General features: G+C 65.0%; 2 protein-coding genes across 2 annotated transcripts; both read left to right on the top strand.

The window, feature by feature from the left end:
• Nucleotides 1-1,745: 1,745 nt before the first annotated feature.
• Nucleotides 1,746-2,578, top strand: LOC133627883 (S-antigen protein-like). Its single transcript, XM_062015312.1, has 2 exons — nucleotides 1,746-1,775; nucleotides 1,880-2,578. The coding sequence occupies exons 1-2, from the start codon at nucleotides 1,746-1,748 to the stop codon at nucleotides 2,576-2,578; spliced, it is 729 nt and encodes a 242-aa protein (XP_061871296.1).
• A 6,743-nt stretch (nucleotides 2,579-9,321) lies between these two features.
• Nucleotides 9,322-12,572, top strand: LOC133627905 (aquaporin-4-like; the record flags this gene model as incomplete). Its single annotated transcript, XM_062015368.1, has 5 exons — nucleotides 9,322-9,336; nucleotides 10,808-11,128; nucleotides 11,207-11,356; nucleotides 11,445-11,525; nucleotides 12,417-12,572. Coding segments are annotated over exons 1-5 (723 nt in total), but the record flags the coding sequence as incomplete, so codon positions are not given.
• Between the last annotated feature and the right edge of the window lie 1,058 nt (nucleotides 12,573-13,630).

The raw sequence follows: 13,630 nt of genomic DNA, 5'->3' as shown, positions 1-13,630 counted from the left end.
TACGGCTGACAGAGCTTGACAAGGTCCTGGTCAGTGGTCCCAGGGTGAAGCCCTCGGATGTAGAGGTTGGTTTTGCTGAGCTGCTCTGGGCCCCCCCCTGTGGGGCTGGGGCTGGGAGGGCCCAGGGGCTGTGCCGGGGGCACATAGGGCTGCTGAAAGGGGGGGAGGGGGGAAGAGGGGGGGGTCAGCAGCCCCCCAAAATCCCAACACCCCCCCCTACACATCCCCCTATGCAAGGGACATGGGGAGGAGCGTCCTGCCCTTCCTGGGGCTCCCCCCAGACACCCCCCAACCCCCCTCAGCCCCCAGTGAGCCACAAAATGACCCCCCCCAACCCCCCCCGTGGTCCCCATCCCGTGTGTACCCCCAAATCCCAGCGAGGGGGAGGGGATGAAGATGAGGATGAGGATGAGGAGGAAGATGAGGATGAAGATGAGGATGAAGATGAGGATGAAGATAAAGACACTCCCCTCCTCCAGTCCCCATCCCGTGTGTACCCCCAAATCCCAGCGTGGGGGGAGGGGATGAAGATGACGATGAGGATAAAGACACCCCCCTCCTCCAGTCCCCATCCCATGTGTCCCCCCCCAAATCCCAGCAGGGGGGGAAGGGATGAAGATGAGGGTGAAGACCCCCCACCCCCCTTCCCAGTCCCCATCCCGTGTGTCCCCCCAAATCCCAGCGTGGGGGGAGGGGATGAAGATGAAGATGAGGATGAAGATGAAGATGAAGAACCCCCACCCCCCCCCCAGTCCCCATCCCGTGTGTCCCCCCAAATCCCAGTGTGGGGGGGAAGGGAAGAAGATGAAGATGATGAAGATGAAGATGAAGATGAAGATGAAGATGAAGATGAAGATGAAGATGAAGAACCCCCCCCCCACGAAATTACCCCCCTCCCCCCGCGGTCCCCATCCCGCGGTCCCCCCCAAATCCCAGCGTGGGGGGAGGGGATGAAGATGAAGATGAGGATGAAGATGAGGATGAAGAACCCCCATCCTCCCCAGTCCCCATCCCGTGTGTCCCCCCAAATCCCAGCGTGGGGGAGAAGGGATGAAGATGAAGATGAGGATGAAGACCCCCCCCCCACCTCACACTCATTGACTGGGGGTCATCCACCCTCATGAGCCCCCCCCCAGGACCCCCCCAAACGAGTGTCCCGGGCAGCGCTGGGGTCGGTGTGTGCGTGTTGGGGGGGGACACCCCCACCCCCCCCATCCCCCCCAATGTCACGGGTGGAACCGTCAAGCGTGGGGCCCCCCCCATCCCCCCCCCCCCAGGCTTCAGCTGCGATCAGAGCGAAACGGAGCCACGGAGCGTGTGTGTGTGAGGGGCTGGGACAAGCGGGGGGGTCCCTCAAGGACAAACCCACCCCCCAAACCCCCCCCCCACACACACATCGCTCCGTGACCCCCAAAAACCGCCCCCCCCCCCCCCGCTCCCCCCTCACGGGGCCTCCTCGGCGCGGTGACCGCGGGGGGGGTGTGAGGGGAGGGGAGGGGTCGCGGAGGGGTCGCGGAGGCCTCGGGCCCGGCCGGCCGGTACCTTCTTGGCTCCTTTCCCGTAGGCGAAGGGCGGCAGCGCGCGCGGCGGCACCGACAGCAGCATTTCGCCAGCGCCTGGGCCCGGCCGGGCGGGCCGCGAGTGACGTCACGGCGGCGCCCCGCGGGGTCCTAACGCCGGCCCGCGCACGGGGAGCCAGCAGGGTCCTAACGCCGGCCCGCGCACGGGGAGCCAGCGGGGTCCTAATGCCGACCCGCGCACGGGGATACAGCAGGGTCCTAATGCCGACCCGCGCACGGGGAGCCAGCAGGGTCCTAATGCCGACCCGCGCACGGGGAGCCAGCAGGGTCCTAATGCCGACCCGCACACGGGGAGCCAGAGGGGTCCTAATGCCGACCCGCGCACGGGGAGTCAGAGGGGTCCTAATGCCGACCCGCGCACGGGGAGTCAGCGGGGTCCTAATGCCGACCCGCGCACGGGGAGCCAGCGGGGTCCTAATGCCGACCCGCGCACGGGGAGCCAGCAGCGGGGTCCTAATGCCGACCCGCGCACGGGGAGTCAGCAGCGCGGTCCTAATGCCGACCCGCGCACGGGGATACAGCGGGGTCCTAATGCCGACCCGCGCACGGGGATACAGCTGGGTCCTAATGCCGACCCGCACACGGGGAGCCAGCGGGGTCCTAATGCCGACCCGCACACGGGGATCCAGCGCGGTCCTAATGCCGACCCGCGCACGGGGAGTCAGAGGGGTCCTAATGCCGACCCGCACACGGGGATACAGCTGGGTCCTAATGCCGACCCGCGCACGGGGAGTCAGAGGGGTCCTAATGCCGACCCGCACACGGGGATACAGCTGGGTCCTAATGCCGACCCGCGCACGGGGATCCAGCGCGGTCCTAATGCCGACCCGCACACAGGGAGCCAGAGGGGTCCTAACGCCGACCCGCACACGGGGATCCAGCAGGGTCCTAATGCCGACCCGCGCACGGGGAGTCAGCGGGGTCCTAATGCCGACCCGCGCACGGGGAGTCAGAGGGGTCCTAATGCCGACCCGCACAGGGATACAGCGGGGTCCTAATGCCGACCCGCGCACGGCGAGTCAGCGGGGTCCTAATGCCGACCCGCACGGGGAGTCAGAGGGGTCCTAATGCCGACCCGCGCACGGGGAGCCAGCAGGGTCCTAATGCCGGCCCGCACACGGGATTGCGCAGGGTCCTAATGCCGGCGCGCGCACGGGGAGTCAGCGGGGTCCTAATGCCGACCCGCGCACGGGGAGTCAGCGGGGTCCTAATGCCGACCCGCACACGGGATTGCGCAGGGTCCTAATGCCGGCCCGCGCACGGGGAGTCAGAGGGGTCCTAATGCCGACCCGCGCACGGGGAGTCAGAGGGGTCCTAATGCCGACCCGCACACGGGGAGTCAGAGGGGTCCTAATGCCGACCCGCACACGGGGATACAGCTGGGTCCTAATGCCGACCCGCGCACGGGGATCCAGCGCGGTCCTAATGCCGACCCGCGCACGGGGATACAGCGGGGTCCTAATGCCGACCCGCGCACGGGGATACAGCTGGGTCCTAATGCCGACCCGCAAATGGGGATCCAGCAGGGTCCTAATGCCGACCCGCGCACGGGGAGTCAGAGGGGTCCTAATGCCGACCCGCGCACGGGGAGTCAGAGGGGTCCTAATGCTGACCCGCACACGGGGATTGCGCAGGGTCCTAATGCCGACCCGCACACGAGGATCCAGCGGGGTCCTAACGCCGACCCACACTCGGGGATTCAACAGGGTCCTAACGCCGACCCTCACCGGCAGCTTCTGCAGGGTCCTAACGCAGACCGGCACACGGCACCGCCGCGGGGTCCTAACGCCGACCCCTCATCCGCGGCTTCACACTCGTCACCCCCCCGCCCCCCACCGCGTGTGCTCCCCTCACAGTGTCACAAGAGCTGGAAAGGGACCCCGAAAGCACCCTGACGGTATCATGGCCTGGATCAGGGACAGTGCTGTCAGCAGGAGCAGGGAGCTGATCATCCCCCTGTGCTGGGCTGTGCTGGGGCTGCACCTCCAATGCTGTGCCCAGCTCTGGGCCCCTCGCTCCAAGAAGCACATGGAGGTGCTGGAGAGGCTCCAGAGGCGAGTACCGAGCTGGGAGAGGATTTGGAGCACGTCTCAGCTGAGGAAGGGCTGAGGGAGCTGGGGCTGTTGAGCCTGGAGAAAAGAAGGCTCAGGGGAGACCTTCTCCCTCTCTGCAACTACCTGAAAGGCAGGTGGAGCCAGGTGGGGGTGGGTCTGTTCTCCCTGGGAACAAGCAGCAGAACCAGAGGAAAGGGCCTCAAGTGTCAGCAGGGGAGGTTCAGGCTGGGTGTGAGGAGCAAGTTGTTGCCTGCCAGGGCTGTGAGGCCTTGGAAGGGGCTGCCCAGGGAGCTGCTGGAGTCACCGTCCCTGGAGGGGTTTCAGAGCTGGGTGGGTGCTGCACTGAGGGCAATGGGCTGGTGGGTGATGGGGCTGGGACAGAGGCTGGATGAGCTGGAAGGGCTCTGCCAGCTGGAACAACCCTGTGACAGGGCAGAGATGGCTCCTGTCACTGCAACCTGCCCACAGAACCTCAGGGGCTGGAAGGGAGCTGGGAAGCTCATCCAGAGCAGCCCCCTGCCAGAGCAGCAGCACCCAGAGCAGGGCACACAGGGACTCATCCAGCTGGGGTTGGGATGTCTCCAGAGCAGGAGCCTCCACAGCCCATCTGGGCAGCCCCTGCCACGAGTTTCTCCTCCTGTGCCAGTGCAACCAGAGAATCACACAGTGATGGGGGTGGGAAGGAACCTCCAGAGCTCCTCCAGCCCCCTCAAGCAGGTTCCTCATGCTCAGGAGGCACAGGAATGAGGCCAAGGTGGGGTTGGGATGTCTCCAGAGCAGGAGCCTCCACAGCCCATCTGGGCAGCCCCTGCCAGTGCTCCCTCACCTCAGCAGGGAACTAATTCTGCCTTGTGTCTCTGGAACGTCTGATGTTGCCCCTTGTCCCATCATTGCCCATCCCTGAGCACAGCCTGGCTCCAGCCTCCTGCCACTTGTGAACATGACTGAGCTCAGCCCTCAGGCTCCTCTTCTCCAAGCTGCAGAGCCCCAGCTCCCTCAGCCTTTCAGCACCAGGCAGATGCTCCACTCCAGCATCTCTGTGCCCTGTGCTGAGCTCTCTCCAGCAGCTCCCTGTCCTTCTGCAGCTGAGGGGCCCAGAGCTGGACACAACACCCCAGCTGTGGTGTCACCAGGGCAGAGCAGAGGGGCAGCAGAACCTCTCTGACCTCCTGCCCACAGCCCTTCTGACCCAGCCCAGGCTGCCAGTGGCCTCTTGCCCACGAGGGCCCGTTGCTGCTCAGGCTCATCCTGCTGCCCACCAGCCACACGACTCTCCCAGAGTCCATCCCCAGCCTGTGCTGGTCCATCGGGTTGCTCTTTCCAGCCCCAGCGCTCCGGGCGCCGCCATGTTGGAGCCGCCCGCGTCACGTGATACGTGACACGTGACTGGGGTCAGTTCCCCCCCCGCGGCTGAGGCCGGGCTGGGCGCCGCCATCTTGGAGTTGGGCGGAGTTGAAGGGGGCGCAAAGGGGGGATCTGGGGTCTGTGGGGGGGGAGTTTGAGGCAGGATGAAGGGTCTTGGGGGTACCTGGGGGTCTGTGGGGCAGGATAGGGGGGTTCTGGGGGCACCTGGGGGTCTGTGGGGCAGAATAGAGGGTCTTGGGGTACCTGGGGGTCTATGGGGCAGGATAGAGGGTCTTGGGGGTCTGTGGGGCAGGATAGAGGGTCTTGGGGGTACCTGGGGGTCTGTGGGGCAGGATAGGGGGGTTCTGGGGGCACCTGGGGGTCTGTGGGGCAGAATAGAGGGTCTTGGGGGTATCTGGGTGGTCTGTGGGTCAGGATAGGGGGTCTTGGGGGTACCTGGGGGTCTGTGGGGCAGAATAGAGGGTCTTGGGGGTATCTGGGTGGTCTGTGGGGCAGGATAGAGGGTCTTGGGGGTACCTGGGGGTCTGTGGGGCAGGATAGGGGGGTTCTGGGGGCACCTGGGGGTCTGTGGGGCAGGATAGAGGGTCTTGGGGGTCTGTGGGTCAGGATAGAGGGTCTTGGGGGTATCTGGGTGGTGTGTGGGGCAGGATAGAGGGTCTTGGGGGTACCTGGGGGTCTGTGGGTCAGGATAGAGGGTCTTGGGGGGCACCTGGGGGTCTGTGGGGCAGGATAGAGGGTCTTGGGGGTACCTGGGGGTCTATGGGGCAGGATAGGGGGGTTCTGGGGGCACCTGGGGGTCTGTGGGGCAGGATAGAGGGTCTTGGGGGTCTGTGGGGCAGGATAGAGGGTCTTGGGGGTACCTGGGGGTCTGTGGGGCAGGATAGGGGGGTTCTGGGGGCACCTGGGGGTCTGTGGGGCAGAATAGAGGGTCTTGGGGGTATCTGGGTGGTCTGTGGGTCAGGATAGGGGGTCTTGGGGGTACCTGGGGGTCTGTGGGGCAGGATAGGGGGGTTCTGGGGGCACCTGGGGGTCTGTGGGGCAGGATAGAGGGTCTTGGGGTCTGTGGGTCAGGATAGAGGGTCTTGGGGGTATCTGGGTGGTGTGTGGGGCAGGATAGGGGGGTTCTGGGGGCACCTGGGGGTCTGTGGGGCAGGATAGAGGGTCTTGGGGGTACCTGGGGGTCTGTGGGTCAGGATAGGGGTCTTGGGGGTACCTGGGGGTCTGTGGGGCAGGATAGGGGGGTTCTGGGGGCACCTGGGGGTCTGTGAGGCAGGATAGAGGGTCTTGGGGGTCTGTGGGTCAGGATAGAGGGTCTTGGGGGTATCTGGGTGGTGTGTGGGGCAGGATAGGGGGGTTCTGGGGGCACCTGGGGGTCTGTGGGGCAGGATAGAGGGTCTTGGGGGTACCTGGGTGGTGTGTGGGGCAGGATAGGGGGGTTCTGGGGGCACCTGGGGGTCTGTGGGGCAGGATAGAGGGTCTTGGGGGTCTGTGGGTCAGGATAGAGGGTCTTGGGGGTACCTGGGGGTCTGTGGGTCAGGATAGGGGGTCTTGGGGGTACCTGGGGGTCTGTGGGGCAGGATAGGGGGGTTCTGGGGGCACCTGGGGGTCTGTGAGGCAGGATAGAGGGTCTTGGGGGTCTGTGGGGCAGGATAGAGGGTCTTGGGGGTATCTGGGTGGTGTGTGGGGCAGGATAGGGGGTCTTGGGGGTACCTGGGTGGTGTGTGGGGCAGGATAGGGGGGTTCTGGGGGCACCTGGGGGTCTGTGAGGCAGGATAGAGGGTCTTGGGGGTATCTGGGTGGTGTGTGGGGCAGGATAGGGGGTTCTGGGGGCACCTGGGGGGTTGTGGACTGAGATGAAGGTTCTGGGGGCACCTGGGGGGTCTGTGGGGCGGTATAGAGGGTCCTGGGGTCACCCGGGATCTGTGGGGCAGGATAGAGGGTCCTGGGGTCACTTGGGGGTCCATGGGGCAGGATAGAGGGTCCTGGGGTCACTTGGGGGTCCATGGGGCAGAATATGGGTCCTGGGGTCACTTGGGGGTCCATGGGGCAGAATATGGGTCCTGGGGTCACCTGGGGGTCCATGGGGCAGGATAGAGGGTCCTGGGGTCACCTGGGGGGGGAGTGGGGTGCGATGAGGGGTTCTGTGGGGCAGGATATGGCACCCTGGGGATGGTGTGGGGTGGGATGAGGGGTCCTGTGGGGAATGTGGGGCAGGGTGGGGAGTCCTGGGAGCACTGGGTTGAGCAGAGCCGCTGCTGCCCCGCTCTGTGCCCCCTCCCTGCCCCCAGCTCCCCATCCCCAGGGCCCCTCTGCCTTTGTGCTGGCCCCAGGCACAGATTGTTCTGGCTCTTTGGAGGGCGTCAGCAGCGCCCTGTGAGCCCTGGCAGGATGCTGACTCACTCAGCACCGGTGCTGAGCTGGCACAGGCTGGGGCTGGGCTGCTGAGGGGGGCAGCCCAAACACAGCCCTCACTGCTGTGACCCCCAGTGCAGAGCTGGGCTGGGTTTGGGGGTGTCCCTGCTCCCCTCAGCCAGCCCAGCACTGACCCCTCAGCACCTCACCCCACGGCTTTGGGGTCCCTCCAGGGCTGGGCACTGCCCCAGCTCCCTGGGCAGCCTGGCACAGGGCTGACACCCCTCTCAGGGAAACAGTTCTGCCTCAGCTCCAGCCTCAACCTCCCCTGGGGCAGCTCCAGCCCCTTTCCTCTTGTGCTGCCCCTCAGGAGCAGAGACTGACCCCAGCTCCCTGCAGCCTCCTGGCAGGGAGTTCACCACCAAAAACACACTTTCTCCCTCAAAATTCATTGAAATCTCAACTTTTTCCCCTCAGGTGACCACCAAACCCCCATCTTCTCCCTCTAAACCTCACTTTTTCCCTCAGAAGTACACCACAACCCCCCTTTTTCCCCTCCAAACCTCCCAGGTTTTCCCTCAAAACCCCACCAAACCCCACCTTTTCCCTCAGAAGTCAAACAAAACCCATCTTTTCCCTCAAAACTTCACCAAAACACCACCGTTTCCTCTCAGAAGTTCACCAAAACACCCTTTTCCCCCTCAAAACCGCCCCAAACCTCACTTTTTTCCCCTCAGAAGTTCACTCCAAACCCCCTTTTCATTCCAACCCCCCCAAACTCCCCCTTTTTCCCTCCAAACTCCACCCCAACCCCACTTTCTCCCTCAGAACTCCCCCAAAACTCACCTTTCCCCTCAGAAGTCCACTTAAAACCCCACTTTCTGCCTCAAAACTCATCTTTTTCCCTCAGAAGTTCACTAAAACCCCCTTTTTCCCTCAAAACTCCACCCCAACCCCACTTTCTCCCTCAGCCTCCCCTCCAGGCCGCCACCTCTCCCCTCAGGTCACTAAAACCTCACATTTTCCCTCAAAACTCTCCCAAAACCCCACTTTCTCCCTCAAAACTCAACTTTTTCCCCTCAGTTCACCAAAACACCCTTTTTCCCCTCAAAACTGCCCCAAACCTCACTTTTTCCCCTCACAAGTTCACTCCAAACCCCCTTTCTCCTTCCAAACCCCCCAAACTCCCCCTTTTTCCCTCCAAACTCCACCCCAACCCCACTTTCTCCCTCAGAACTCCCCCAAAACTCACCTTTCCCCCTCACAAGTTCCCCAAAACCCCACTTTTCCCCTCAAACCCCCGTCCCAGGGGCTGTGGCCACGCTGCAGCCCCTCAGTGTCCCTGTGGCAGTGAGTGAGGGGCCCAGCACTGACACAGCCCTGGAGCTGCAGCCTCCCCAGGGCCCAGCACAGGGGACAATCCCTGCCCTGCTCCTGCTGCCACCCCACTGCTGAGCCCAGCCAGGCTGCCCTTGGCCTTCTTGCCCCCCTGGGCACGCTGCTGGCTGCTGTTCAGCCCCTGGCACCAGCCCCCCCAGGCCCTTTCCCTGCAGCAGTTTCCAGCCCCTCTGCCCCAGCCTGGAGCTGCCTGGCCTTGGGGTGGCTCAAGGGCAGGACCCAGCACTTGCCCTGGGGCAACCTCAGCCCGTTGCCCTCAGCCCATGGCTCCAGCCTGCCCAGGGCCCTCTGCAGCCCCTTCCTGCCCCCACATAGGTCTCTGCACCCACTTTCATCTCTGCCTTTCATCTCTCACCGTCAATGGTCGTCGTGGCAACGCCCTTAAAGCGTCCCAACCCGTTGCCTTGACACCCAGAGATGCTCTGAGCCCAATCCCTGCAGCCCCCCACCATCCTCAGCCCCCTTCTGTGCCCCTTCCCTCTCCCCAGCCAGGGGGGTGGCAGGGCTGGGGGAGTGGGAGGTGTCCCCATGCTGTGTGTCCTCTGTGCCCTCCCCAGCCCTGCAGCTGAGCCATGGCCCTGCCAGAGGTAAGAGCCCGTCTGCAGCCCTGCCCCAGCCCCTTCCCCCTCCGTTCCCTCCCCTTGCCCCCAAAGCCATGACCTCAGGGTCCTTCCCTGCCCAAGCGGGTGGGTGAGCAGCCCCTTAACCCCTGGGGACCCCCTCATTCTGGCATCTCAGCTCCCAGCTGCCCCACACTGTAGCCTCAACTCAGGGGTCCCTGTGTGCCCCTCACCGTGGCCCTTGGCCCTGCTCTGGCTGCTGGCCCCACCTCTGTGGCTGTGCCCCCCTCAGCTGTGGCACTGAGCCCCCATTGCTGTGGGGCTCTGGTTGCCATGCTGACCCTGCTGCCAGGGTGCCCCACTGCCAAGACACCCCCATCACCAGCTGCTGGGGCATCCTGTAGCCATGGCACTGAGTTACCCCATCACCACGACATCCCACTACTGCCATACCCAGTTGCCATGGCACCACATCCCCATGGCACCCCATCCCTGTTGTACCTGGGCAGCCCATTGCCATGGCACCCCATCCCTGTGGTACCCTATCCCCATGGCACCCCATCCCTGTGGTACCCAGGTACTGGGGTACCCTATTGCCATGGCACCCCATCATCAAGGAACCTTGTCACAGAGGTGTCATGGCAACAGGGTACCCCAGTACCTAGGTACCATAGGGATGGGGTGCCATGGCAACAGGGTGCCTCAGTGCCCAGGTACCACAGGGATGGGTGCCATGGGGATGTGGTGCCATGGCAACTGGGTATGGCAGCAGTGGGATGTCATGGTGACGGGGTAACTTGGTGCCATGGCTACAGGATGCTCCAGCAGCTGGTGATGGGGGTGTCTTGGCAGTGGGGCACCTTGGCAACAGGGTCAGCATGGCAACCAGAGCCCCACAGCAATGGGGGCTCACAGATGGAGCTCTAAGGTACCACAGGGATGTGATGCCATGGCAATGGGATGCCTCAGTGCCTGGGTACCACAGGGATGTGATGCCATGGCAATGGGATGCCTCAGTGCCTGGGTACCATAGTGCCTGGGAACCTTGGTGATGGGCTGCCATGGCAATGGGATGCCTCAGTGCCTGGGTACCACAGGGATGTGATGCCATGGCAATGGGATGCCTCAGTGCCTGGGTACCACAGGGATGTGGTGCCATGGCAATGGGGTACCACAGTGATGGGGTATCATGGTGATGGGGTGCCATGGCAATGGGATGCCTCAGTGCCTGGGTACCATAGTGCCTGGGAACCTTGGTGGTGGGCTGCCATGGCAATGGGATGCTTCAGTGCCCAGGTACCACGGTGATGGGGTGTACTGGTGATGGGGTACCTTGATCCCATCACCATGGCACCTCGTCATCTTGGCACCTGGTCACCGAGGTCCCTCATGGCCACCACCCCTCACCCCAGTGGTACCCAGGCACTGAGGCACCCCATTGCCATGGCACCCCATCACCACTGTCCCCCAGTGACATCCAGCCACCCTGTGCCCACAGGAGCTGCGCAGTGGGCGCTTCTGGCACGAGCTGCTGGCAGAGGCAGCTGCCACCTTCATCTTCGTGGGGATGCTGCTGGGGGCTTCGGCGGCCCCAGGGCCACTGGCACCGGCGCTGGCCGGGGGGCTGGTGGCTGGGGGGTTGACCTGTACCCTTGGGGCACCCCAGGCCAACCCAGCTTTCACCCTGGCCCTGCTCTGCACCCGTAAGCTGGGTGCCCTGCGTGGTGCCAGCGCGCTGCTGGCTCAGTGTGCCGGGGCCGTGCTGGCGTCCGCCGCCGCCCGCGTGGTGCTGCCGCCCACCGCCAGCCTGGTCACCAGGGTGAGTGTCCTCCTGCTGCTGCCCTTGCTGAGCCCATCCCTGTCCCTGAGGGGTGCTGAGGCCGGGCTGTGGTGACAGGTCAGTGCAGAGGGGACGGCAGGACAGGCCCTGGCATGGGAGAGCTTTGCCACCTTCCAGCTGGCACTGGCCACCTTCAGCGCCGAGCGCCTGGCTCCATGGGGTGGGCTGCTCCTGGGCAGTGCCGTGGCTGCTGGTGCCCTGGCTGCAGTAAGGACCACCCCACCCCCTCCAAATCCCCTCACCCTGGGGCTGCCAGTCCCCAGCCCCACCAGCCCTGACCCCGTCCATCCCACAGGGGCCGGTCTCGGGGGGCAGCCTGAACCCCGCGCGCTCGCTGGGACCCGCCGTCGTCACCGGCGTCTGGGACCATCACTGGGTGAGTTGGTGGCACCCACTGGTGTCCCCAGACACCCTGGCGTGGGGGTGGGTGTCCTGGGTGCAGTGTGGGACCCCCCCCTGGTCCTGTCCTCACCCCTCAGACCCCTGGGACTGGTCACTCCTGGATTCATCCCAGTTTGGCTCCCTCCTGGACCCTCCCTCCCAGTTCCCCCCAGTGTGTGACACCTCCCCCCGGCTCCTCCTGCATGGAGCAGATTCCTCCAGTCTGTCCCCATCACTGGGGGGGTTTCCTCTCCCCCCATCCCTGGGGCAGTGCCCAGCAGCCCCCCAGTAGCCCCTGACTCATGCACCCACTGTCCCAGGGCATCCCTTACCCTGTGTCCCCCCCCATCCTCAGGGTACCCCAACTGTGCATCCCCCTCTCCCCAGAGCACCCTAACCCCTCAGCCCTCTCTCACCAGGGCATCCCTGACCCTCTGTTCCCCCCATCCTCAGGTACCCCAATTCTGCATCCCCCTCTCCCCAGAGCAACCCTGACCCCTCATGCCTCTCTCCCCAGGGCATCCCTGACCCTCTGTCCCCCTGGCCACAGGGCACCTCAGCCCTGTGTGTGCCCCCCAGAGCACCCCTGAACCCACATCCTCCTGTACCCACCACACCCCCCACCCTCAGGGCACCCCAACTCTGCATCCCCCTCTCCCCAGAGCACCCCTGGACCCCTCATCCCCCTCTCCCCAGGACTCCCCTGACTCTGCATCCCCCTGTCTCCAGCACACCCCTGGCCCTGTGTCCCCCCCCACCCTCCTGGCACCACTGACCCCCACATCCCCCCTGTCCCCACATCCATCTCCCATCCCTGGGGCACCCCTGACCCTGCATCCCCCTGTCCCCAGAGCCCCCTGACCCCACATCCCCCTGTGCCCCCCAGGTGTACTGGCTGGGCCCCATTCTGGGTGCTGTCCTGGCTGGATTCTCCTATGAGTTCCTCTTCACCCCCGATGCCCCCCGGGAGCACCTTTGTTCCTGCATCACCTGCAGGGACATGGCACTGGTGGAGACCACCAGCCCAGCCCCCTCCTCACCCTCCACACGAGCCCCCCCAGCCCCCCAAGCTGTGCAGGGCCAGGGCACAGCCTGAGTCCTCCCCCCTCCCCACAACCCCCTCCAACCCAACCCCACTGCAGCTGACACATGGGGATGGGTCTTCACCAGCCACCCCCAGCCCAGCCCTCCGGGGGGGCACCCAGGGCATGGTGCCCCCCTGGAAGGACTGAGAGGCTGGAGGAGGGGCTGGAGGGGGGGCTAGATGCACAGATGGGAAGGGGATTAAAGCTGTCTTTGGGTCAGAGGCAGGTGCAGAGTGTCACTGTGGGGGAGGGAGGGGGTCTCAGTGGCCTCAGGGCTTTGGGGAGGGTCTTTCCTCACACCCCCCTCCCCACCTCCTGCAGGTGGGTGCCCCCTCCCAGCAGCCCCGGGGTGAGGTGGGGGCCGGGACCCCCATCCCATCCCATCTCATCCCATCCCATCCCATCCCATCCCATCCCATCCCATCCCATCCCATCCCATCCCATCCCGTGCCGGGGTGCTGAGCACAGCAAGCCCTTTGTGGCAGCCTCTGCAGCCCCGGCAGATTTGAGCGGGGGCCAATGGTCGGTCGGGGCTTTAATCCCCCCCCCGGGCCGGGAATTAGCACCCACTAAGCCCAGCCTGAATAACCCTCCATCAGACAACACGGCTGGGGCTGAGGGGGGCGGGGATAAGCCCCCCCGAGACCCCCCCGCAGGGCTGACTCGATGGGGAGGGGGTTCCCTGCAGTGTGGGGCTGGGGGGGGGGTGGGTTCCCATCAGAGTCACCCAAAGTGTCCCAAAAACACAGCTGGGGGAGGGGATTGGGGGGGTGTCTGAGCTCTGCCCCTGCTCCCTCAAACCCCACAGAGAGGATCTATGGGTCAGAGCCCCCCCCCCACAAAGCAACCCGGGGATGGGGGATGCAGATCTGAGGGGCGGGTCTCCTGGGGTACCCCAGGGTGGGAGTGGGGGATGGGGGGGGGAAATCCCTCACTGCACATCACCCAGGCAGCCAAATGGTTAATAGAGGGGGGGTGCAGTGGTGGGATCCCACCCCCCCACGGGGCCGTCCCG

Source organism: Colius striatus, chromosome 26, assembly GCF_028858725.1.
Source record: "Colius striatus isolate bColStr4 chromosome 26, bColStr4.1.hap1, whole genome shotgun sequence".
Taxonomy (NCBI): Eukaryota; Metazoa; Chordata; class Aves; order Coliiformes; family Coliidae; genus Colius; species Colius striatus.
This window is presented reverse-complemented; position numbering and strand designations above follow the sequence as displayed.